We start from the raw sequence: 26,932 nt of genomic DNA, 5'->3' as shown, positions 1-26,932 counted from the left end.
AGAGAGAGAGAGAGAGAGAGAGAGAGAGAGAGAGAGAGAGAGAGAAAGAGAGAGAGAGATAGAGAGAGAGAGAGAAAGAGAGAGAGAGAGAGATAGAGAGAGAGAGAGAGAAAGAGAGACAGATGAGAAGGAGAAGGAGAAGGAGAAGGAGAAGGAGAAGGAGAAGGAAGGAGGTTGCTGAGGAATGATGATGGATGTTTTTTCCTCTTCCCTTTCTCCTCCTCCTCTTCCTCCTCCTCCTCCTCCTCCTCTCTCTCTCTCTCTCTCTCTCTCTCTCTCTCTCTCTCTCTCTCTCTCTCTCTCTCTCTCTCTCTCTCTCTCTGTTACCAACCCATCTATCCACTGCGCCGTGGCCTCGGCGCGCCGCCGGGCTGAAGTGTTCACCAAAGGGTTCAGTGGGCCGTCGGGAGCTCGCCTCGGGCCGGTGGGAGTCCCTTGGGCCGACGTCGGCTCAGAGCTGAATGGAGCCGCAGCTCGGCACAATAGACCTGGTGGCGCCCCGCGATCCACACGAAGAAAGGGACAGGACAGCTTCAAGGTCGGGCTTACATTGGGGCCAAAGGCTGAGTCAGATGAGTTTTCGTTAGATTTAGATCAGTGTGGCGACCACATTCAGGCGCGCCTCACTCGAGCTTCAGCCAGACTTCTCGTGGGAGCTCTCCAGACTAGGACAGACTTTTCGTGGGAGCCCTCCAGAATTGCTATTTCTCCCTTCCATCCCTCCACATCCACCAGCGCTGGTCACCAATTTCTGCGAACTATGCCATGAAAATAATTGTCTTTTTTATTTGGTCAACAACACTTGTTTGTGATATTCAGTAAGCGTGTTCTTAGCCCACGTCTTAAAGTTCCTAGATCAATGACATTTGATGGAAGGTCATCGCTTAATTAGCTTACTAAGCACACTTATATCAACTCTCCAAAACTCAGCAAAAGCGTGCGTTGGTAATTTACGCTTGATGGACTAATGGTGATTTAGGTAGGTGCCCTGCTTATAATGCTTCGAATTCTTTTAGGATGTAGTGTATATGTTACAGGCCGTATGAAAACTCAGTCCGTTTGCAAACGGCCTGGCCCGATTCAGGCCGTTTGCAAACGGCCTGGACAGCCCAGTCAGTATGCAAACGGACTGAAAAGTCAGGCCGTTTGAATACGGGCTGAAATTCCAGGCTGTATGCAAACCGCCTGAAATTTCAGGCCGTTTGCAAACCGTCTAGGCCGTATGACAACTTTCCAGACACCAGGCCGTTTGCAAACGGTCTAGGCATTTTGAAAACAATCTGGTCTGCATGAAGTTACAGCTGGACAATGTTGAGTTTGTTGAAGCACGACCGTTTCATGACATTACATGGCACCATGAAATCCTGAGGTGCATTCGGCATCCGGAAAAATATTGTCACTCGGATATTCTCCGTCGGAAAATTATTGTTAAGCGCCCATCTTCAGCATGTCTCGTTATCGCGATACCGTTCGTGATCCCTGATGATTCTCGCTAGTTCCGGAAAATTATCCCTGATTTTCCCGATGACGAATGCAGGCCTGGTCAGGAAGAGATTAGCAGAACTGAGACCCGGCCCGTTTTGCGCCCGGTCGACCCGGGCTTCCCCCGGACTTCAAAGTTTCGCCTTCCACCGCAATGGTCAAGTATTGCCGGCGTACGCCACTGCACCGGCCAGCCGCCGGCGGTCGACCGGGCGCGGTGAGGACTCTAATGTGAACCAGTGGCGCCAGGGCCTCGTCTAACATGTTAACTGGGGGGGGGGGGCAATTGCCTCCCCAGTCGAGCGGATTGCCCCCCCAGTGGCCAACATTTGCCCCCCCCCCAGTCAACACGTGAACTTCTCACAAAAGTACCTCATCTGCAATACGTTTTTGCCAGGAGTCTTACATGGATTTAACGAGAAATATAAAATAATTTGTTCAATAACTGTTCATGGCTACGGGAAAAGCCAGAGGTTTGTGATTTTCAGAGCTGAGAGCGCCAAGTAGCAAATTGTCAATTAGCAGCTGGCCAGTGACCCAACTCGTGTGTGCCCCCCCCCCCCCACACACACACACACTCAATCAAACGCCCAACACGGATACGTATGTTTATCATTGTCTGGTGAGGGGGTAACACAATGTTAACCCGCGCCGGGCCGGTGCTCCGCTACTTTCGCGCCGGGCCGGGGGTGTCTGAACACCCCCCCCCCGTCTAACTCCGCTCCTGGGTCACGTAGCGACACGCGGTAAGCGGCATTCGAAAGAACGTCAAAAATAATGACGGAAACACTTCAGTCATTTTTTAGGTCAGGTCAAAGGTCATATCGCCAGAGGTCATCAAAAGTCAAAATTTGTACATAAAAAAAATTGGAAACTGCCAACGGCTAACTCTGGAACCGATAGAGTTACAGCGCCGCTGAAAAGCCCATTCGAAAGCTCTTTTAACGCTCTTTCGCCGGTGTGTCCTCAGATTTGACATCAGGTCAACGGTTTAGCCTCCAGAAAAACGCTTTTCTGCAAAAACTTTTGACTCAAGGAAGTGACATTTATTTTGCCAGCATCGTGTTCCTCTTGTCGAGACGCGTCGAATTAACTATAATTTGACGTTGAAAGGTCATTTTGAAAATTTGACCTCAGGTCAAGGTCATGACCTGACTGGAAAAGTTCATGTTGCATATCAGTCGATCCGTATCGTGAAGCTGAACACATCTGCGGTGTTTTCATCGCTCTAGCATGTCTCTATCAAAAGTTATTGTCAAAAAACTAATGGGACCTTTTATGACCTGATATGACCTCAGGGTCATAAGGACAGGTCACGGGTGCCATTTTTCGGTTCAGCTTGTCGAGTTTACCTGTAACACAATGCTTGAGAGTGTTTGGAATGGCATTCGTCCAAAAAGGCGCCCTTCAATTTTATCCTATTAACTAATAATGGAGAGGTCGCAAAATTGACCTGACGTTAGGTCACCGATATCAAAATTCCGAGAGATCCATTTTTTATATACCTACTGTAACTCTCATTAATTGCTGAAAGTTTTAAGGTGATCGTTCGGTCGGTGCAGCTGTGACGCGGATTCTAACTTTTTCTGAGGTGAGGTCACTTGACGCCGTTTCTGCGAAAAACCGCAGGGTAACCCCCTTCCAAAATCCCCCGGCCCGGCGCGGGATGAAAAATAAATTTAAAAAAGAAATTTGTTAAAAAAATCATGGTCTCAGCGCTGTGACGAAAAACAAGTGGCCTAAATCCGGTGAGAAAACAGGATTTGGGGGTACCCTAGGTTTGGCTCTTTCAGTCTCTGCCCCCCCCCCCCCCAGTGAAAATTCCTTAGACTAGGCCCTGAGTGGCGCGGGAACTTCTTCCAGACTGGGGGGGGGGGGGGGCTAAATCATAATAGAGATCAACCTAGGGTACCTCCAAATCTAGTTTTCTCACCGGTGCGTATGAATCTATGAAATTATGTTGGTAGATTTCCGATTTCGATTCCTCCAGCTGGGGGGGGGGGCTCAAATACATTACGAGCCCCCCCTCCAGCCGAAAAGTTGGAGGGGTTCAGCCCCCGCTAGCCCCCCCCCCCCCGGTTCCCGCGCCACTGATGTGAACTCTGATGTCCATTGCGCGCTCCTTCGTTTTATGCCGCAAAATAATTGGCGAGTCTTGTAGTGATACGTTTCGCCAGACTTCACCAGTAGTGGCTTCACCAGGCTCCATCAACTGGATGGCCGTACACAGGCGGACCGTGGACTTGTATCATTTGTAATATTGTCGAAAAACGTCCGGGCCGAGCATCAGCACAGTAAGAAAATGTTCGACGCATGTAGACGAGTCATTCGGCATGGAATGCGCAAGCATTCACATGGATGTAACCTGATCATCGACCAACCTGGATCCATTAAATCAATCTTCAGAGGCTGTTGTACTTCGCCAGACCGTTTGAAAACTGACTAGACCGTTTTCAAAATGTCTAGGCCGTTTCAAACTGCCTAGGCCGTTTTCATACGGCCTGATATTTCAGGCGGTTTGCAAACGGCCGGCTTTTTCAGGCCGTTTGCAAACGGCCTGACTGGGCCAGGCCGTTTGCAAACGGACTGGGTTTTCATACGGTCTGTAACATATACATTCACACCAAATCAAATTATTCCAGTATAGAACAGCTTACAGCTCCTACTAACCAATTTCATTATGGTCATATGTATCGTCGGTTATCAATCATTGTAGCATATTACGCTGAAAGCATAGCATGCACTCATTCAAACTGACGCATATCTACCACGAATCTAGTTTCTGAGCTGAAGCGAACCCGTTTAGTTCAAAGCGCCAATCGAGTGAAAAATATTGTCCATCGTCTCGTCATGTTAATTGCCTGCTTGCTACTGAAACACGTGTGCCCAGGATATCTTTCTTGCTTGAAACTGAAACACGCTCTTGGGAAATGATTAACGCATGTGAACATGCCTTCAGGTGCGACAGCGGCAGGCTGCACCGCGAGGATTGTGTCAAGATAATTCTTTTCAGATAACGAATGGATAACAGGTAATGGAACAACGGTGTCCGCTGCACACGAAAAGCCAACGCGTGTATTCTCGCATTTAATACGGCTCGTAAAAAGAAACTGTCGTCAAGTTGCTACTCTTAGCGACTGAAAGCTAGTGGCTGCGGTCATTAATTTTCCATGATATGTAGAAATAGGCGAAAACTCATTGTGACTTGACATCCGATTTAGGTAAGTAGTAGAAGACAAAACTTGATTCCTAGCTTCACGGGATTGAATGCATAAATATGTTCTACATTTACTAAAAGTAATCTTAAGTACCTAGTACCTACATTCAAACTATAATGCAATAGAAATATGAAAATATATATGCTTAAATGTTGTAAAAATATGCTAAATTCAATTACGTAGAAAGTAATAAGCAGCCTACTTTGCTTGTTGGAAAGACACAAATGATTTCAAATCGCTTCCATATCCAAACGAAAAAAGCTGTGTGGTCCGGCGACATCCCCTGTTAGTGGGGACGGGAGGGGAACAACAAGTCGTCCGTACAGAGGGACAGTAATTATCGCGTGCCTGTGCCCCGGTCCTGATATCGCAACTGTCTCGCGTCATTACTGGCCAGATCAGTTCGGCTTCAGCACACACGCCTCGGCCGCCCCCAATGATGACCAGTGGTCCCGGCCGCCTCCGAACGTGACCCACCGCCAATTGAGTCGCCCGACCGGTCTCCGCCGGTATGTAAATGAGACAAGTGCCACAGAAATGCCAGCGAAATCGACACTGCCATTTGGTAATGGACATATTGCTCTAGATTGGAGGCATTAGCTCCATGTGTGCCGCACCCGCGGGCCCGGGCGAGCTGGGCCGTCTGCGGAAGGGCGGTGTGGCGGAACTATCCGTACTTCCGCTGCGGAGCCAGCGCTGGAGAGCGGACTTGACTTGCCACATCGGTGCCGTTAATTATGTGGGAAATACATATATGTAAAGCTAGAAGTGTGAAACGATATAATGTTGTCTAAGGACTAGACACTAACTAGGATGGCCGTGGAGATAGGGTCCAAGGGCTAGACGTCACCCAAAAACCACTGGTGGTGCAATGTGCTTGTGCAACAAATGCTCAGCGCATTACAAAACATGAACAGGTACTCTAACGGCCGTTTTGAACGTAAGCTTGACAAAGCACATGTGCGACTGTATTTACCCAGAACTGGCCTGGAGATCTCGATCAAAGTAGGCGGAAAGCACGAGGCAGTTCAGTCATCTTAGTACGGAGAGAGTAGAATCTCACAATACGCGATTTGGAATGTGGGTTGTAAGGCACAATATATCCGATTAAATATTGTGCAATGTTGCCATGTCATCATCACATCTTGTCACATCACTTTAGAGGAATAACTTAAGAACGTGGTAAATGGGAAGATAGTGAACGTAGGGGAACAAGGAAATACATCTGCAGGATTTATGAAAGCACCGTATACAATGTTAAGATTATATGCCTGGCTAGACAGATTAGGGCTTATTTCAGATTCTGGACATGCATAAATATTTTAACAATCTCTAGTCCTTTGATATCGTATGTTTGATGCTAAATCTTGTTTATGTAGAGCAGGGCGGGTATCGGAGCCGAGCTGATAAGATATTGGTGTAATGAGACGTTCTTAGATAACGGTAAAGCATAAATTGACTTCTACAGTGGCCTAATGACGGAATGTGCCACAGTGCCAGCCAATAATACTACTCATCCCGATTTAAAAACTGCATACTCTTTCTGATTGTTTGCTGCTGGACGATGCTGTTATCTTCATGCATTTATAATTAATTTCTATTAATTTTGACTAAAACATTCGCAACTTCGATCGATTTCTATCATGCCAGTCATCGCTGTGTATCCGGTAAAACGAGCTGAGTGCCCGGCAGCTAGATCACTCAGTTAGCCGAGTGACGGTGTACTGGCCTCTGGTGTCCCCTAATGTCGCTGCTGCTGCGGTGGGGAGGGTAGATCGGGGTGGTGAGGGGTGGGTAGGTGGGAGGGAGAGGGACTGGTCCGGTAGAGCAGGTGACAACGGGGTGCCACCTGCCCGTATCACTGCAGCCCGACTGACCACTGTCCTTCAGGCTACAGTTTAAATCAGTCCCCTGAAACTTCACTTGCTGGTGATTGGACGGCCCGTAGGCAGTGCTGTTACCTGACCTGACCTGACCTGACCCTTCTGAATCGCTAGAACACTGGGCACGCGCCGAGACGGCCGGACGATCGTCGTCGGCGCCCGCCGCCGCCCGACGGTTACCTCTCACAAAAGACGGCCGGCCCTGTCGGCGGCGGCCGCCCCTCGCTCGCACCGCCACCGACCGAGCAGATGTTCCCTGTACAAATTCCACCAATGGCCGATAAGCTGGCGGCACGGGCCGCGGCACACGCCACCGACACAACAATATTGAAGGTGTGTTCGTGAGAGTGGCACGTGCCACCGGCAGCTCCCGTGACGTGAGCGCTGACCCGGTGACCTGTCTCAGTTCCGGCCCGGACCAGAGACGCCCGGCCGACCGGACGACCGTCCCGCATCAACGGCCGTTACCATTCAAATTTTCTATAGGGATCGCGTTTGAATTGGCGAGTCAGCCAGCGCACCGACAATCTACGCAGCGGTGAGGCTGAACAGCCAGTTTTAGATCAAAACGGAGCGCTCGCACAGCGGCAGTATCAGGCTGGGACGAGCTGTCACCTCGCCATGGATCTCCACAAGGGCAGCCCCGTCATCGACAAAAGACGCAACGCCAGAGAGCGCAACAGGGTCAAACAGGTCAACCAGGGCTTTGCTGTGCTTCAAGCTCATCTACCCACTGGCGAGAGGAGAAAGAAGACCAGCAAGGTGGATACTCTGCGTGGTGCCATCGAGTATATTCATGCGTTGTCGGAGCTACTCTCTGCTGCTGACCAGTGCAGCCCGGCGTCCTACGAGTATGCATCGGCCTCAAGCAAATACAGCCCGGCGTCGCTAGAGTATACTTCTACGTCAAACGAGTACAGTCCTGGTTCAAACGAATACAGCCCGGTGTTACAAGAGAACGACTCCGCGTCGCACGGGTACTCCGCTCCAGGCCTCCCTGGCGTCTCCCGTACTCCGTCCCCGGGACCGTTCTACCACAGTCGGGCTTTGAGACATCGAGCCCACTGGGACGCGCTCGAAGGCACCACGGCAGCTGAGAGCAGCCAGCCAGCACACAGCGAGGATCCGGTGCCACAGGTCATCGGAGCGGGGCCGGCCGAGCTGTCCTGGTGGCTCGCGGTCGGCCTGCGAGCACCCTGACATCGTGAACGATAGCCGAGCAGGCGATAATCAAGACAAGGTGAGCCGGCCTCTCTCTCTCTCTCACTCTCTCTGTCTCTCTACCTCTCTCTCTCTCTCTCCCCATCTCTCTCTGTCTCTCACTCTCTCTCTCCCTTTCCCTTCCTCTCTCTCTCTCTCTCTCTCTCTCTCTCTCTCTCTCTCTCTCTCTCTCTCTCTCTCTCTCTCTCTCTCTCTCTCTCTCTCTCTCTCTCTCTAATAATACGGGAAGATGACCGGACACTGCTGCTCTTAATACTTTTGTTCACATCTTGCCTTCATGATATTGGTCTCATACGCTAATAAAACCCTTGAACTTTTATATTATGATGCAACTATCACAGCTCATAATTCTTCGGAATGATATTCGAGTAGTGAAGTAACGCGAATGACTACAGAGCCACAAATAAACTTCGTGTAACAGGCTAGTAACTACAAGATGATATCTGATCTTCCTACCACTTTGGTTTTAACATCGCGTGACAAAATCATTCACCCGTGCTGTCTGTCAGTGACGCTACAGAAATCATTTCCATAATGAACTTAATTACCGATGGTATCGCACATACATGCATGCATGCGACGCAGTTATTTCATAGAACACTGAACACTTGTCAACTGAGATGAATAGTACAAAATTACTGTTATTTATACTAATGGATTGCATTACATATCACAAACCATTTGCTAGACAAGTGTCGTGAGTCTTCCCTTTTCTGACACGGTGAGCTCCCGCGCTTTCTTATGGGACGTCCGGGTTAGAGGTACATTTGTTGCTGAGTGTTTTGGAAGGCCTTTTAATATATTATAACTTATTTTATTGAACCTAAATATTGGATATAAAGAATGATAATGAACGTTATGCCATCTATGTGGAAATACTCCGGCCGCATTCTCTAAGCTTTGAATATCAAACGACGTTAGCAAAAGACCAATAAGACCGTTGCGTTCATCCCTAATTGAAATGCCCTGTCACACATTTTCCGTCGCGCCGCCTCACATTAGCATTGACGTGGCGGCCGTAAATTTTGCCGGGGCACCACCTCTCGGCATTGAGTGGCGCTCGCCGGCGGCTCACTGCCGAGGTGTATTGTGCCACTCGAGTCGACACAGAGCCGGTCAGGGGACGGGGGAGAAGCCAGTGAGCCACAACCCACCAATTAATGCATCATTGCCCCTGCACCGTGCGTCTCCCGCTCCCCACACCCGTCGGGCCGGCCGGCGCCGCCGTCTCTACTAGAGATTGCAATCCCGGAACGTTTTGCCAATCCCGGGATCCCGAAAGTTTTTATTTCGGGATCCCGGGATCCCGGGATCCCGGCCTTGTCACTAAATGTCGTAAGAGTGATTTCCTACTGACATATTTTGCGTCTTTAAGCTTACCACAAACAAAGAGGCAACCAAAAGCCATCCTTAGACCATGTCATTTGCATTAAAAACGATTGAATTTGCGAATAAAACATTTCGATTTGATAAGCATTAGCATTTATTCCCAATTGGCCTTCATAAAACTGTGCGTCGACCAGATCGTTTACTAGACAGGTTCCAGCACATCCACGCCTCACTCACTCTTCGTCTACGCTACTCGTAGTTAGCGTGACAGTGTTAAGCCATTGCCATGTTGGTCTACTTAAAAACTCGCAACCAGTGTACGCCAACTTTGGCAGCTCCCTATTTCACAGTGTTTTCAAAACGTCGCTTGGTCACTTTACCTCCTTCCGGTTACGCTTTCATCATTAATGTCTCTCAGAATTTGCTCGAAAGTCGCTTTGAGAGCAGAGTCACTGACTGGGAGAGCTCCACTCTACCGTCTTCAACGTCTGAATCAGTGAGCTCTGCCGTCACTTGCGTGACATCTGTGACATCTTTCTGCGACACGAGCTCAAAGACTGTCTTGATGACCTCCTTTGTTCCGGCCACGGACGGGCAAGTCAGAATCGCTGAACGATCTGTGATCCTGATAAAGATGTTGCAGCGCTGATGCTGCATTTTTTTTTTGGCTTTCGGGACCTTTTTTCGTACGTATTTAAGCGGCTTAACCGCTGTGGGTGATACCCGAGAGCTACCAACACGGTCGATTGTGGACGGCCAATACGGGGTGCCAGCTAAATAGTTTATCTGCTTTATGTCACGCAGCACAATAAACAGTGTAAACAAGACTCGTGCAGCGGCTGCATTCTTTTTAAGGTGAAAACTGATTCTTTTCGGGATCCCGGGATTGGCGGAATTTCGGGATCGGGATCGGGATTAAAATCCCGCCGGGATCCCGGGATCCCGATCCCGGGATTGCAATCTCTAGTCTCTACCCGGCCGCCCACCCCGGGGCCACATTCTTTCCGGACGAAAAAAGACTGCATAAAGCTTATTTATTGGTGGGAGATTTTTTGCTAGCCGTTTCCGCTCGGTGGCGCGGAGACCCTCTTCTGCCTCCGGCTCGGGCCGCCGCTGAATGGAGTCAAAATCAGCCATGAAATATGTCGCGGACTGGGTTGGGCCGGTAGTCCTGCCAGGGGGCATTGTCCGGCCTGGGAGCGTCCTGTCTTGAAGAACATGCTTCCTACGCGCCGTATAAATTTATCCTTTATCCGAGCGAGGCTAATTGTTCACCTCAGACTCGAGAGCTCCGGTCTCCGAGACAACTGCGACTGTGGCTTCAAAGACGTTCGTGGCTTCCAACGGCAGCGGTAACTCGGTGCATTGTAGCGGAAACAGCGGGTTCGGGGAACTATTGTCGGACGCTCAGAATTCAGAAGCCCACAACTCCCCAGCTACGTACCCTCGGTCGTTGAACTAAGTTGGAAATTCCGTCTTTGTGTAATCCCATTTTGATCAGGAACAATGCAAATGATAATGCCCTTTATTCATTTCTCATAAGTTTGATTAATACCTTCTTCCGTCATCTCCTGAAAGCAGATATATAGCTCTGCTGGGCCGGTCTAACCGGAATTCGAAGACAGTTGATAGCTCAAATGTCTTGATCCACCATTGAGTTCCGTTATCTTCGATTTGAAGACGCACAATGAGAGTCCGACCCCGACATTCCTCTCTGTCGTGTCCTATGGCGGTGCGTGCCCAGCGGGGCCTTCAGAGCAGTTATGCACAGAAGGGACGGCCCCTGGACTTCCGTTCTTAGCGGTAGGAAGCTGGGAAAGTCTCTCCCGGACCTCGGCTCGGCTCGCCGCCGTCAGAATCTTTGATCCGCCGCCCATCAAAGCTGCCGTTCCGTTCCCGGGTGGAGTTCAGGTCGCCCGACAGCGCCGTTTACGAGTTCAGCTCCGATCTCGGCTGGCTGTGACGACCGGCGCCGACTCGCATCTGATGACGCCGCCGCGTCAGCCGTCATCACAATGGCCTGTGTTTCGGGTCGCTCGAATTCCTCGTGTCGCGGACGGCCTCTCAAAGTGGCACCGCTTTGCTGTCGTCCGCCGCGCCGGTCAGGCGGCACGGGACCTTCGTGCGGCCCGCGCGGCCCGCAAGCTCGGCCGACGAATTGTCGTTTCAGCGGCCACGCGTAATCTCGTCTGTCCTTGCTCGCGACTGGTCTGCGTACATCAAATGCCGATGCTTCAGTCAACACGCACGAACAGAAGGAAGGTGTGGCTGGAATTGTCGGCTGCCACATTGTAGAACGGCTTCCGACTCAGTCATTCGCGTGATCGGTCCCGTCACCTGATCTATCATTGGTACATCTGTCAGTGTACTTGGTACTGGACCTGTCATCCGTGGTCTGTGTCTGGAACTGTCACCAGTGGACCTGTCACTGGACCTGTCACTGGACCTGTCACCGAACCGGTCGCCGCGACACCTGCCACTCGCCGCCGCGCTGGTCGGCTGTGAAAGGTAGCCTGGTTTATTTACCGCGCGTGTCTGCCCAGCCGATCGCTGATACGGCCCGACTCTGACACCTAGACTCGAGACGCAGCCCGGATAACATCTAGGAAAAGGAGGAGAAAACTGAACACTCGACTGCCGGCATGTCTTCGGTGTAAGAGATGACTACAGTGTGAGCTGTCAGCTGGCGTCTTGCTACCATCCTTCGAAGAAGAAAAATCCTGAAAACCAAGAATACAATGTTAGTGGACCATCGTTGCATACATTAGCCCTCTTTAACAATATTGGTGCGATATATGTTGGTCGATGTCCTAGGTATGCCCAAAACGACACAGCTTACATTGCATTGAACTTTTTAGTTTTCATTTATTAGTTTCCTTTAATATGTTTTACACGGAATTATGCGATTTATAAATGTAATTTTACACAACAATCTATGAAACTTTTGCTTTTTAATTCATGCGTTTTTCATTTGCCATTTCTTCGTGCTTTCTTCATTACCTAATGCAGTTTTTCACATAATGTGCACTGTAGCCTACTCAAAAAATGTATTGGACGGTGATTAAACGTAAAACATATTGAAAAAAAAATATTGAACGGTGATTGAACGTGATTGAACTTTGCATTTTCACGTTTCATTTTTAAACGGCTCCGCAGAGTAAATTGCACTTTTAAGATACACAGTTTCTCATCTTGGCGCTGATTTAAAGGGACCCTCCCACCTTAACATTAGATTTGAGTTGAGATAGCCAAAATGGGGTCCCTGGCTCACAATTACCGGTTTCGGCACTCACAACATCGAGAAATGCCTTAAATCGGAAATATTGAATTTCAAAACTGCAGCATTTTGATTCAGAGGGGCTAATGCATAGGAATACCCCTCTGAATGTGTGACGTCAGCGCAGATATCTAGCGATTTTAAATGTTTGACTAAAACGTTTTGTAGCACGCGGTGGTATATGCTGCTTTGCGCGCAACAAGTGCCACACTTTCAGCTGCCAAACTATTGCTTCCAAATAAAGTCGCTAGGAACAGCGGAGATCCCAAAAAGTAAACAAAAGTAAAAGTCTAATAATATCTTGAAAACCGGTGAAGATTTTTCGGTGAAATTTGGTAGACATTCGTTTTCGCTCTTTCTGAACCGAGCGACATCACTTGCATGCCAATTCATAAACTTTTTTGAAGGTGGGAGGGTCCCTTTAAAGAAGACACTCAAGCGCAAGACAATGCCAGCGAAAAAAGCAAATGACGCGGTTCATTGGCATTATCCGACTAAAGGGAAGCCGCTTGAAATAAAGCACTCAATTATCATTGGAATTATTGAAAAATGCACGCATGAATATCTGCAAATGAAAATGCACGGTCCAATTACTCCTATAAAAACTGAGACGAAAAATGTCAATGTGAGTCGGGCGGCGATGCGTTTGGGTGGTGGGGCATTGTGGTGTCTCATGAGCGTGACAGAAAAACTTACGGACGCGGAGACGGGGATGGGACGCAAAAAACACGCCGCTCTTACACTAGAAAGACGGGGAGATGAATAGCATGAATAACGGAGAAAGGTTAATGGCTCAAAGCGGCTGATGTGTCAACTACCGTGGCGAATAGCAAATTAACTTGAGTCTTTTGCATTGTAAATGCGCTGGCCGCGGCGCGCACTGCGACGGAGACGGGTTTGGTGGCGCTGAAATTCCCACGAGTCTGTCAGTGCGGCCGCTTCATCCGCGACGGGCAGGCCCTATCCGGCAGGTCTCGTTCATCACGGCTGGTATTCGCACAGTGGTTATGCCAGTGCCGGTGGTGACTATGCCGGAATCAAACGGACCTTAGCGCTACCATACCACATCAGAGAGTATTGCGTTCATAGATGACATGCTAAGCTAACGGTGATTTACAGGGATATAGTCAATAAGTCATCAAAAGTGAATTCCAACTCACCCTTTGGTTGACTGATAGGCTAACCGAACATGGAAGCTTTCAATAAGCTTCACTCGCTTTCTCTGTGAATTTCAAAACCAAATGCTGGCATGCAAAATTCATTTGAAACAGGCAATAAAGATAACTTTCATAACCGAAATAAAATTTCCATTTTCCATTCTGACTCAGTTTAACGACCATTCTATCTGTTTTGTTTCAGAAGCAAACGATCATCAGTGAGTTGGTGACAGTCTCCGCCAGTCGGCCACCGATCGCCACCGTCACCAATCTTCGCGGGAAGTTGGCAGGGACAGAGCTAAAAGCACTGGACCAGCCGCTGGGTCATCCACTGGGTCACCCACTGGGTCAGTCGCTGGGGCTGCCCTGGGTCACCCACTGGGTCAGTCGCTGGGGCTGCTCTGACGGCCGGGCGACGGACGCATCCTGCGACTGAAGTCCGAGAGGAGCCCGTTCAGCGACTGCGAGGATCCAGCCTGGAGACTGAAAGGACTGGGGCGCTGGGGACTTACTCTGCGAGAGGACTGAACGGACGCTCCTTCACTTTCAGTGCCTTCTTGGCCTTGGCTTATGTAGTACCAAGCATAGATGTGTATCCTAAGTGCCGCGTTGGTAAGACCAATCATATGGGCTACTGTTGAGGACCGTGCTTTGCACTCCAGTGTTTTAACTTCTAGGAAGTTGATGGGTCCTTATGCCTGAGGAGATTAGAACACAGAGTGCCTTATCTAATATGTTTAGAAATACTCGCAACGTTTGATGTAAATAAATAAGCATGTTCGTCTACAATGACTCGAGTCTGGTCTGCTGTACATACAGCTCTATAGTTGACCCGGATATTTGCAGTGTTGAAAGGTCTGAAAGTGCTCACTGTTTATATGACGTGCAAATGTGTTATGTCATTAACTACGCCCGCTGCATACATGTGTACAATACAGCGGCGTACCGATCGGCTCATCGGATGACCGTTATGGATGGCTCTGGTGAGACCACCTGCCCGTCCATCCCGGGAGCTGGCCGGGCTGATACTGTCCTGATACGCTGATGGACTTGGTCACAAGAGGGCACCGGGCACGCGCCCCACTCGATAATATTTTCGATTGGGCGTCTCGTCCGGTAGAGTTGAGCTGGTGTGGAACGGTGTTGAGGAATTCCTGCGGTATAAGCTAATTTGGTCATAAACACAGCTAGATCGCGGTGACGGATAGTGTGCGCGAGAGGAAGGGGGCGGGGGGGGGGGGGGGGGGGTCCGGAGGAGGGGAGGGGCACCGTGGTAGGGGCGAGGTGGAGTGCTCGTGCAGAAGTTGACCCACTCGGCGCTACACCACACGTCATTTGTCTTTTGTCAGCTGCCGCAGCATGTCAACAGTTCGCCAGCCCAGCAAGAGAAATCACCCAATATTGATGGCATGGACAGTTGCCACTTAGAAATTCCAGCAAAGAACTAGCGTTGATTGTGGTAAAAGACAAATGTCCAGATGTGAAATCTTTACAAATAGTCGCGATCGACTGATCGATGACAGCCACATCACCACCAGTAAGTGAGCAGTTTCTGTTTGTTATGCCGCGCACATTCTCCTTTGCTGAATACGACACGGTAGCGGATTGCGCACTTAACCCACTCTATAGATACTTGCTCACAACATGACTGACTGTTTTGTCTTTCTATTCATCTCAGCAAATTGACCGCTCATTTGCAGAATGTCAAAATATGGGAATTTGTATCTGCCAATATGAAGAGTCAACTGGAAGAAGGATGGTATTTAGGGCACATGCGCCATCTTAACATGAACAATTTGAACATTGATTTACGCGCTGGTAATTTTCATCGAATTTTCTCAAATTTTCTCAAATCGAATTTTCTCAAACATTTTTAAAGGCAAAATCCAAGGCCATATATAGGGCAACATCTATGTTAGCTGTTACACAGCAACAGACAATGATGAATGAAACAACCTAAAATGAGTTCTTTCAATTAGGTAGTACATGAAATAGATTTTGGTGAAGCATGCTCCCTCAGGGCTGATCACTTTTACCAATGCCGTGGAATGTGGATCCAAAATCATTGCTGACAGAGTTGTAAAAAAAACGCTGTCCTATACAAGCCGAGAGGTGGTGGTGAAAACTACAAATGGAGGTTCCAAGCGCACATAGTCGAACAGGGAATTACACCTCACTACGTCATGGATAGGCACACAAACCAGCAATCATGGAGAGCAAATGCTCGATTTGGCGCTAAGTCCAACACACATCTCTGCCGGCGGGCGGTCCTTTGTTCACGCGGCCATTTACTGACCTCACTGGTCAGCCATAAACTGCCACCCAGCGTGTGGCCTCAGAGATGCCGCTATCACTCGGCACACCTACCGTGTGACCGGAGCTTAGTGTCCGCCACATTAGCACCAGATGAAACGGGCCGCGCCACCCAGCGCCAGATTTGTTTGGCGTGCGCCAGAATTGTCGCAGCACGCGGCACGCACGCTGCTGCGTCCTAAATGCCTGGCGCGCCAGTATTTGTCGCGGCATTACGGGTGCGACGATAGCGGAGCGGGCTCGCGCTTCACTCAATATACCCTGGGCTCGCGCTGCGTCGGTACCGGAACACGAGGCGCGAGGCGGCCCCTCTGACGGGCGCTATCTTATCTGGCAGCGACAGGGCGCCGCTTTCGTTGTCACCACCGCACCGGGCCGGGACGAACAGAGGACGGTGCGGCACGCGCGGGCTACGAGCTGATGTATGGCGCTCGCTATACGACTGCACCTGGTTCAATACTGTGTTGTATTTCATCTTATCTGGCATGTACAGGGTGTTTCTGAAAATGTTGACACATGTATTTATCCTATATCTCGCATGTTTATTGACGCACACACATTGTCATAGGCTACAACTAATCAGTCATCATTGGAAATTCACATCCATCGCCAATGATCACTATTTGATCCCATTCCCGGAACCTAGAGCAGGTGCTCGAAGTGACCACCACATCAAGCCACACAGAGTTTGGCCCGACGGTGCACTGCTTCCAGAACTCGGCGGCGCTCCTGGGGTGTCACCGCCCTCAAGCACGCGCAGACCGCAGCCTTCAGCTCGGGAATGTTTCGGGGTTCAGTACTCTAGGCTCTTTCCTTGACATGACCCCAGAGGTAGAAGTCCGCCTGCGTGAGGTCCGGAGACCTCGGTGGCCACCTTGTGGGGGTGCCTTGGGAGATGAGCCCCCTTCCCCCCCCGAAGCGCTCCTGTAGCCACTGTAGGGTCACAGTGGCTGCATGAGCGGGGCACCATCCTGCTACTCGTTGATGGTGTCCACACACTTCCGCTGGAGTGCAGTCCACTGAGAACTTCTTGAGCACCTGCAGATAGCGCTCTGCCGTCACTGTGAGGACGTCGCCCGCGTCATCTTCGATCCAGATTGGGCTGATAATTGCCCGTGCTGCTCACAGCGCACCACGCAGTGCATCGGGGCGGGTGCAGCTGATCTTCTGCGACCTCGTCCTGGGCCTTCTCACTCCAGATCCGGTTGTCCAAATCAGATCCAGATCCAGATCCAGATAAGCGCCATTGTGTCAAAACAACTGAACTGGTTTCGAAGTAGAAATGCACTATCTTAGCTTTTTCCTTCGTGTCAGTAATACGGCGTGATGAATGAAAGCACCGATGCTGTCAAACAAATGTCCAAAAACTCTTTTTTCGTCTCGTGTATTGAACACGTGCATTTAAATGCAGTAAATTCCTCGAAATATCAAAACAAATGTGTCAACATTTTCAGAAACACCCTGTATATTATCCCATAAGAGTTATGTCAGGAGTTATGCTTTCGCCTTTGGCATATTACTTTATCCTAATATTCTACCTAAGTCACATATTTGCCGTCAATATGTAGGACATTCCGCTGACCAGACCATTTAAATACTTGAAAGAAAACGGTGAGTGGTATGTCACAGATAAAATACGAGTATGTAGTTGCCTTGCACAGTTAGTGTGATACAAAGGACAGATCTTAGCGCAGTTGTTTGCAGACAGGACGTCCTTTCCTCCCGGCCAACTCATCTTTCAGCATGACAAAACAATGCCATCTTATTATTCATGACCATCGTTATCGCATTGGCAAGGATCATAAACAATATGGGTGTCCTGTTAAGCATGTCACGACAGCTCGGTAGGTAGTAGCCGCCACCGCATTGGTTGAATGTGAATGCAGAATATCGCACCGTGCGCCATTGTCAGCATTTCACCGCTGTCCGGTGGGGTTCAGTTTACATGCCAGCTTTCGGCGCCTGCGGCGAGGAGTAAACAACTCACCCACCCATACACGGTGTCGTGTCGGGCCGATACACAGCTCTCAGCTGATGAACGCCCTCCTATCTGTTCACCGCTCATTAGTCGAGCGCTATTTACTGGCTCTGACTGTATGCACTGACCGTGTGCACTGTACCGAGCCGGTGCCGATGGGGCTGTCTCCTTCACGTCAAGGTCACTTTCGTTACCTTCGTGACCTCACCTATAGACTGACACGGTGAGGATTTTGATGATGATGATTGTGATGCCGCAAATGTATCGTCCTGGCGTTGCGACCTCTCCCGCGTCCCCCGCCTACCTGCCTACCTGTCCTCGGTCCACCGACCGCATCCATCACTGCAAACACTCCGGGAGGTGTCGAAATCTCGCCGAGCGTATGAGCAATGAGCGCATCAATCAGCCGCTGCTATTTACTGGGGGATGTGCCGGGGGAGGCGCCCATGCGCGCCGTCCGCCAGCGCGGGGAGCCCGAATTACCCACCACCTCTGCGGCACACACAGGCACTAATGAGGACGCTACCAACGCAGCCAAACAGGCCCATTAATTGATCATTTTGCCAGAGTCAAATTAATTCGGCGTCGGTGATGGGGGCAGGGCATTGGAGCGGCACGCAGCTTCCGTTAGTGAGCGGGGAAGGTGGCGGTGGAATTTGCTGCAGCCATCGGCCGCGTTTGCCGCGACTGTCCGTGCTGTGTATCGGAACTGACGTTGTCTTGCTGGCAAGACGACGACCTCGCTCGCGGCGCTGCGCGGCACGCGTCGGGACGAACCCGATCGACTGCCGGCCCTCCGTGGTCATCATGAGGACGGCCACGGAGGGCGGCAGTCGAGGCGCCGCCGAAAACAACGGCCGCATCCTGCGAGCGGCGAGTGCAAAACAGTGGCGGTGGTGACCGGATATCCGCCGGCCGGCCGGGGCGCCGCGGGAAAACGGTCTGCAAGGGACCGACTGGAGAGGGCAGTGCACTGACGTCCGACGCTCGCCGGCGGTCACTGAACAGCGGCACTCTGTTGTGGGTTACAGGGTTGTAGTGTGACACCTATTGGTGACACTCACCAGCTCTATGACGCGGGCTAGAACTCAGCAGTAATGGATGTGATGCTGTATAGCCACCGGCGGAGTCAGACGACAGCAGAGCTCATTTGGAAATTACGGTGGAACCCACTGGCATTTGTTGAAATGGACATTAAACGCGATTTACCCCTGCTTATTTTGATGCTGAAAAAGGCAATGAAACATAATGATGTTGCGCTATGACCTCATGGTCGCCTTTTTACACATCTCGTGAACGCGCCAAGCCACCTCGTCACAGGCTAGAGCGCACCGGTGCGTGGACGGACATTATTTTAATTTCACGCTATATGATCTGCACTGGGCGCACGTTTCCGCTGACGGGTCACTGTCTGCACGCGAGGTGGCACTACCACCACCGCTTCCGGTCCTGCCTTCCTCTGGCCGCCGAACTGAGAGAACAACCGGCAGAAAAAGTGCGCCACTCAGCCAGAAAAAGCGCACTGAAAAAGTTTAACCGCGGTAGCACGACGCACCACTATAATCCAGACCACGTTTGACGCCGTTTGATTCGGTTACTTTGTTTTTTGGGTTATTGAATGTCGGTGTTGTTCGACTATAGACGGGCGGATAAAAAACTCTAGTGGGCTAGACAATGTAATTACCTGAAGGTCGTGGTCGATTGGGGTCAAATCATGAGTCAGTGGATTCATGGACATCTTCCCTACCGCTCCTCTCGATGTCGATGACAGAATAGCATAGGAACTGGGTGATCCCATGCAGTCAACTGAGTGAATGACTGCCGCAACAAAATAAAGGACTATGCCTATAGGATGCTAAAATAAGTGTGCCTAATTGCGATGCAGGATGCATCCCTATTGAATCCATATTGAGATTACGATGTTCCCTTTACCTCTTAATAAGGAATATTCGCTCATAAAACGCACGTGGTAAAAAGACCATTCTGCAATATTATGACAAACAAGATCCAAGGACAAGATCGACGTACTTTCAGACAAGGCCCTAAAACAACAAGGCCCTAAAACAAGCTTTCAGATAATGCTTTTTGGGCCTTGAAATGAAACAGCCCAAGATCCAATCACCTAGATTTGCACGCATCAATGCACCACAAACGTGTACAATCATGTGACGCTATGGTCTATTCATTGACCTGTAATGCACACTACGGTGCACGAGCAACATAAGCCATGGCGTGCAAAGCTGGAGGGCAAATTGTGGAATTAGCGTTATTACCGGACCAGTCAGGCTTATAACCTTGACTAAGATCAGTACGGACGCTTCTACCTCTCTTGTAAAAGTGAAGGCAAAACACGATTGTCTGAAGAATCAGTATCCGAAAAGTGCTTTCTAAAAGCTCATCCAATATATTGTTCAACAGCTGAAATGTTATTTCATTGTATTTCCTAACTTTCAAAGCTATCAAAGGTAAACATATATTAGAAAAGGTACCACAAAAGACCCAATATGGGGAAGAAAGATAAATCCAAAGCAAATAAAGACAAAGGAAAGGCTAGTCACAAAAAGCAGAAGAAGGGCAAGGAGAAACAAAAGAAGAGCCCCAAAGGAGAAAAGAAGTCCCTTCTGGCGTCGTCAGGAGAATCTGGAGATGAGTTAAGTCTTTCGGATAATGATGTCATGCGAATGAAGCGCATTCACGACACCAACGACGACTCAACGGACGGCTGGTTTCGCCCAAGCCTGTTTCTTCCTACGTTGTCTGAAAATGAATCGACGCTGTTCCAGCTGGTGCAGGATGGTGATCGAGACTCTGTGCTCCAGTTGCTGAGAGATCAGCCCGATCTCAACATCAACTGCTGCAACTTCCAAGGCGTGCGACCGCTTCACATAGCCGTGCAGCAGGGGGATGAGCCCATGGTGGAGCTGCTGCTGCAGCAGCCCAAGATTGAGCTGTCCGACACTGTCCTCTACGCAGTCGAAGCGAATAACGAAGATCTCGTTCGGCTGCTCTTCGAGAAGATGTCCGAGGATGACCCCGACCAGGAGTTTTTCGGTTATGACTCGAGCTCACGCTTCACGCCTAACATGACACCGCTGATTTTGGCTGCGCAAGCTGACCACTATGAGATGGTGTGCTTCCTGACAAAGCGGGGACACAAGATCATCAAGCCGCACCCTCCAGACTGCTTCTGCAAGCTAGAGTGTGCCGGTCGGCTGAAGGGCGAGGACCTGGTGAAGTCGTACCACCGGGTGCTAACGTATCAAGCCTTGACGTCTCCGTCGTACATCATCCAGTCATCACCGGACCCCATCCTGACCTGCTTCACGCTTCATCGTGAACTGGGCCGCAACATCCACCGAGAGCGCGAGTTCCGCACACTGTATGAAGAGCTGCAGCAGAAGGCCAGTGAGTTCGCGGTGCAGTTTCTGAACTATTGCCGGTCCACGGAAGAGGTAGAACTGATCCTCAGCCGCCCTCTGGGCTGCGAGGAAGGCGCGCGGCCCTTCCACTACCCTCGTCTTCTCATGGCCATCGACTACGGCCAGAAGGAGTTCGTCACCCATCCGAAGGTGCAGCAGGTGCTGACCAAGCTGTGGCTGGGCCAGCGGCAGGATTGGCGTCGCTACACCACCAAGAGGAAGGTGATGAGCTTCTTCTTCGCACTGCTGACTCTGCCGCTTTCTGTGCTGTTGATGCTCGTTTACCCCCAGTCTCGCCACGTTCGCTACTGGCACTCACCGATAAACAAGTGGATGAACTGGATGGCCTCGTACCTCATCTTCATGGCGCTGATCCTGCTCGAGTCGAGTCTGGACGAGATGAGTCAGTTCCGCGGCCCACCGGACTCTGGCCTCGAGCCACTGCTGGTGCTGTGGGTGTTTGGTATCGCCGCCTCTCAGGTGCGTCAGTGCTGGCGGCGCGGTCGGCGACGTTACTTCAGCGACTCGTGGCACTGGTACGATACCCTGATGACCACCGCGTTCATGGTGTCGTTCTGCTGCTGGATCTGGTCCTACTATGACATCGTCACCTACGGCAACGAGCGACTGGAGCGCAAGTTCTGGTACCAGTACGACCCGACACTGATCGGGGAGGGTCTGGTGGCCATCGCCAGCATCCTGGCCTTCGGAAAGACCCTGTATCTGTTCCAGATGAACTCCAGCCTCGGCCCGCTGCAGATCTCACTCGGTAAGATGGTGTCGGACATCTGTGAGTTTCTGGCGATCTTCACGCTCATCATCTTCTCGTTTGCGTCGGGCATGTACCGGCTGTACGCCTACTACGGAGGGATGGAGAGACTGGACGGCTCCGGAGTGAAGACCTCCATGTCTGGTGCGTTCGTCACCCTGCACGGGTCTGTTCGTACGCTCTTCTGGGCACTGTTCGGCATGACTTCCCTCGAGTCGGTGCAGGTGGTTGTGGAGAACCTCCCCGGAGGTACGGAGCAGCTGCCTGTCATCAACAAGCACAACTTCACTGAAGCTGTCGGCTACACGTTGTTTGCCGTCTTCCATGTACTGTGCGTTGTTATCCTGATGAACATGCTGATCGCCGTGATGTCCGACTCGTTTGAGAACGTGCACGAGTTTGTCGACAAGGAGTGGAAATTCGCGCGCACCAAGGTGTGGATCTCGTTCATCCTGGAGCCGCCGATCCCTCCGCCGTTCAACCTCCTGCCGTCTGCCGTGTCGCTGTTCCGTGCCGCCCGCTGGTGCTGCGCCTGTCTGACCAGGCCGCGGGGCCGCACAGCGCTCTGCTCAGCGCAGCGCTGCTGCTACATCGCCGAGGAGATCCACTTCCCGCGAGACGACCCGGCCGCCTTCAAGATCCTGATGGCGGCGCTGTCTCAGCGGTATTTCCGCGAGCGTCGAACGACGGAGGCCGGCGGCGCGGCGACACTCAGCGAGACAGCAGGTCTGAAGCGCGGGCTGATGACGCTCAAAGCTGAGCTGCGAGACCTGGCCACGGGCGCCTCCAGCACCACACTTCAGAAGATGAAGTCGCGAAGCAAAATGGCGCTCTAAACTAACTGTGACATCGAAAGTCGTGAGACGTCTATCTATTCAGCCACCAAGAACCACGGGATGAAAATATCTCAGTGAGAAGCGTCTGTCGGCCCGTAAGCAAATACTTGTTTCGTTCTGGTGATGGCTGTGTTGTATTATTGATGAATGTGAAACGCAGATGTAATGCTCCACCAAGTGTCATGCTGTATCAAATCACGGTAGATTGATGTGTTCAACATGCGTACACCACGTGTTGTAACATAACATGACAAACCACATTTATGATGTGTGTTTTTCATATGTCGTGCATCAATGTTCAATGACATGAATAGAGTGGCGTAATGTTTTTAGAATGAGGTTGTGAACGGATAACTCGTTTGCGGACATGTTATAGCTGCAACACGATATAACTAGCATCGTAACCGTGAAGTATATAATAGTGTATAGGGTTTACATACATATGTCAAAACCAACTATTGTCTAACGTCCGTCATTTGCATGCGTTGTAATAAAGTGGCTCACGGCGAAGTTTACTTGCAGCATCGGCCCCCCTTTCGGTGAGCTAGGCTCCTCACCCTCGTCAGTTGTCGGCCCATCAGTGCCGTGATGGGACTCCTTCTCGGTAGCTGTTCAGCAGTCAGCAGCGTCGGCAGGCTGGGGCCGTTTTTACAGCCCCAGCCCCGGCCGGACCGACCATACAATTGGCGCAATTGGCAAGGCGTTAGCAGATGGGAAAAACAAGAAACAGAATAGAAAATCCCCAAGAGGTGCAACACTGTTGTGTTTTTGTCGGGCGTCTCATAAAGGAGCCGTATTAGGTTACATAAAACAGAAAACAGTTTTTGCATTCTGTAAACCCTACTGAAGGGGTGTGAAACTGCGGCCTTTGACGAATCTGCATTTGGTCACGGGCCAAAAAGACAAGTTTTTGCAAATGCTGCATACGAAAGTAGCTCATCGGTCAGGACTTTTGTTGGCTAATGAACTGGAAACCAAGGAACAGAACGCCGTGTAGAAAAACTGCCTCCCTGGGACGCTTAGCGAAAAACAAAATTCGCAGCTTATAATCTCGGTTTTGTTACACCAGCTAATTTCACACCTTTTTCTGGGTTTACGAAACCACCTTGCGACCCAGGAATGGAAACGCTTGAGATTTCAGCAAAGGCCTCGGCTGGCTAAACTCATGGGCGCAGAGACAGACAGAGAGGCAGCTGGAGACATGCATATTAATTTCGCGGTGGCGGTCCACCTGCCTGACTCAGGGACTGATCTCACTGATGTTGGCCCCATATCTCACAGGGGTCGTGGAGAACTTATATTACATTTGAATAATGTTAACAACGTGATGGATAGGTCAGTTAGATACTATGTATATACAGGGTGATCCAAAAAAATTGGAACCCCTAACTTAAAATGTCTCTAAGACAGAAACTTTTCACTTTATTGACAAATTGCAAACACCATTAGAAAGAGCGTTCAATTCTCTATAAAACCAAATTGATGGAACTTAATTATTATTATAAATATTGCCCTAGACCTATGCCTATAAAATTTGTGTCACGAAACTCAGTGAAACGGTTTTGAACATTATGCGCAAATCAGTGATTGACGGTTTGCTGTTCTGACCATGTCCCTTGTTGGAGGTTCATGAATAAAAACAGCTCATTCACGTGCTATTGTAAGGAAAGGAAAGGCTGACGGCCTGCTGGGACCAGTTGTCCCAGAGACTGCTGGTCCGCGCAGTCGGAGCTGTCCCCAAGCAACTGCAGGCCTGCGAGACGGCCCACGGAGCTCGCGTTGAGCACATGCTGGGATGAACAGCGGAAGCTAGGTCGCGTGAATCTGTTCTACTCTGTGCTTCTGTGTAAACTTTTATGTAATAAAATTGAATTTGAATGTGGAGTTATTCGCAAAAAGACAACAGATAGAGTGCTAACGGATTTCAGCGCATTGTTAACATTTGGCGATTTCGTTTCACTCAGTTTTCTTACGCTCATTCCAAAAGCTAATAGTGTGCCAATGCTTTACAACATACATGCATCAATTTGACGTGATTTTTTTAGAGAATTAAATGTTCTTTCTAATGGTGTTCGCAATTTGTCCATAAAGTGAATATTTTCGGACTTATAGACATTTTAAGTTAGGGGTTCCAAATTTTTTGGATCACCCTGTATAACGATGTTTCACGGAACACTTAATACTGAACCAGCGCTAGGTCAGTCAAGATCCTCCTCCTCCTCCCAGCTCTCCGACGGACCGCAGGGAGAGCTACAGGACTGACCACTGACCAGTGACCATCGCGCTGTTGACCGACATTACAGCCGCGCCTGTCTCTCCGGCGAATGGGCCGCGGTCGTAGCCGTTTCCGCCGCCGCGTCCGGCCGTTTTACAACCGATCGTGTTCTTCTGTTTGTCCACCATCCGGCGGGCCCGTGCTTTGTGTTGCATGACACCCGCGCCGGCAGCGGAATAAATGTAAATATTTGTGACCGGACACAACTGTCCGGCCACAGACTCCAGCGACATAAATCACCACGGGGCGCGGGCGGCCGGTTCAGAGAGGCTGTAAAACCAGGGCGACCGGCGCCAATCGGGACCGACGGACGCGGCCACCTGGGCCGGTCACTATCGATTGGGTGAGGATGCCGAGCGCGCGTCCAACTCCACACAGACCCACGGCCCAGTTAGAGGCGGACGGACCAACGGCCATTCAGCAAACCCAGTGAACGTGGCAGTCCGCTGGAGAGAACGTTTATCAGTGCGGTTATCTACCACATTGGTTACCAATGCAGTGGTTTAGAGGCTTTCAGTCGAATTAATGAATGTGGTGTGGGTGGCGGCTGGCTTCCCGCAGTTTTTCTTCTCGTGGACGAGTGGATGATTTAGCGGTTTGGTGGGATTGGTGGTGGTATTTGCTTAGATGTTCCACTGTGTCTTAGAAATTGTCTGAAGAAACTGGTCGGCAAATACAGGGTGTTCGCAAAAATATGTCATGATTTCGTTACGCCATTATCGCCAGCTCAAATAGCAAGGATCAAATGTCTTGCTGAAATGTGTTGCCCGGATCTTCAAGTTTTGTTATACACATGTATCAGTGCCTCATGTCAAACCGGACGCACCCCACACGCTTTTCCTACAAAGCCATTAGAATCATGACATATTTTCGCGAACACCCTGTACTAGGTATCATAAAGGAACAAAACATAAAAAGGTGACGTCTTGTTGAAGAGTAAATCAAGCGTATAGGCAGTGTCTGATCAATGCATATTCAACAAAATTCCACGGCTCAAGAAGCATAATACGAGCGCCACAATTCATAGCTACCGCGAGCATTCCTCTCAGCTTCAAAACAATTACCGGTCTTCATATATTTGCCCCGAAATAAGACAGTGACCGCGGCATAGTAATCTCACCAGATTCCATCCCTACAGAACACAATCGTCCTCAATTCACTGAGCTGTTATGGGAGACCGAGCGACGCCGACATTCCTGTGACCGTCCCGTCCCGGTCTCAGCGGTGCCGAGCCGCGCTGTACCGACTGGTGTCCAGTGGCATGGGTGGGGGCCATCGGACCACCGCCACTGCCTCCCCCCCCCCGACGTGCCGTGCCAATTAGCCGCGACTGGAATCCACCGTGCGCCCCGGGAGGGGAGCTGGGACCGCGTCCCATTGGTGACTGGATTCCGCGGGCAGGCGTCTGTCTCCGGACGCTGCAGCACCGACAATGGCACGCCTCTGATTTACTCTGTCTCGGTAAAAACCGCCGCTGCGCCGCAGACACCACCACTGGGCGGCGATTTATGGCACTCCAGAGACGGAGGAACTGACACAGTCCTCGTCGGAGCATGCCGACGCACGCGAGTCGGCCGGAAGACCGGAAAGGGACGAGATGGGGTCCGGACAGCCGGGACGGGAAGGGAGGACAGGGTGGCTGGGGCTCGTCAGCCGCCCGCCCGCCGAACAGCAGCGCTCTCCAAGCTGTGAGCGATGCGCTCGACACAATCGGTTGCCGCGTGTTGTGTCTGTGCCGAAGAAGGTATGCTGTATTTTACTAGGCTGAATTGATA

The 26,932-nt window shown here is 50.5% G+C and overlaps 1 protein-coding gene and 1 long non-coding RNA gene across 2 annotated transcripts; both read left to right on the top strand.

Annotated features, from left to right (window-relative positions):
- Nucleotides 1-7,595: 7,595 nt before the first annotated feature.
- On the top strand, nt 7,596-14,529 carry LOC122386237. Its single transcript, XR_006257355.1, has 2 exons — nt 7,596-7,823; nt 13,770-14,529. It is a non-coding gene; the product is annotated as an uncharacterized LOC122386237 (long non-coding RNA).
- Nucleotides 14,530-20,362: 5,833 nt separating this feature from the next.
- Nucleotides 20,363-22,882, top strand: LOC122386291 (short transient receptor potential channel 4-like). The gene has a single exon (XM_043375358.1). The coding sequence runs from the start codon at nt 20,363-20,365 to the stop codon at nt 22,880-22,882; it is 2,520 nt and encodes an 839-aa protein (XP_043231293.1).
- Nucleotides 22,883-26,932: the final 4,050 nt, after the last annotated feature.

Source organism: Amphibalanus amphitrite, unplaced genomic scaffold (assembly GCF_019059575.1).
Source record: "Amphibalanus amphitrite isolate SeventyFive unplaced genomic scaffold, NRLGWU_Aamphi_draft 000015F_arrow, whole genome shotgun sequence".
In the NCBI taxonomy this organism is placed as follows: Eukaryota; Metazoa; Arthropoda; class Thecostraca; order Balanomorpha; family Balanidae; genus Amphibalanus; species Amphibalanus amphitrite.
Note: the sequence above shows the minus strand (reverse complement) of the source record. Positions and strands in the feature narration are given on the sequence as shown.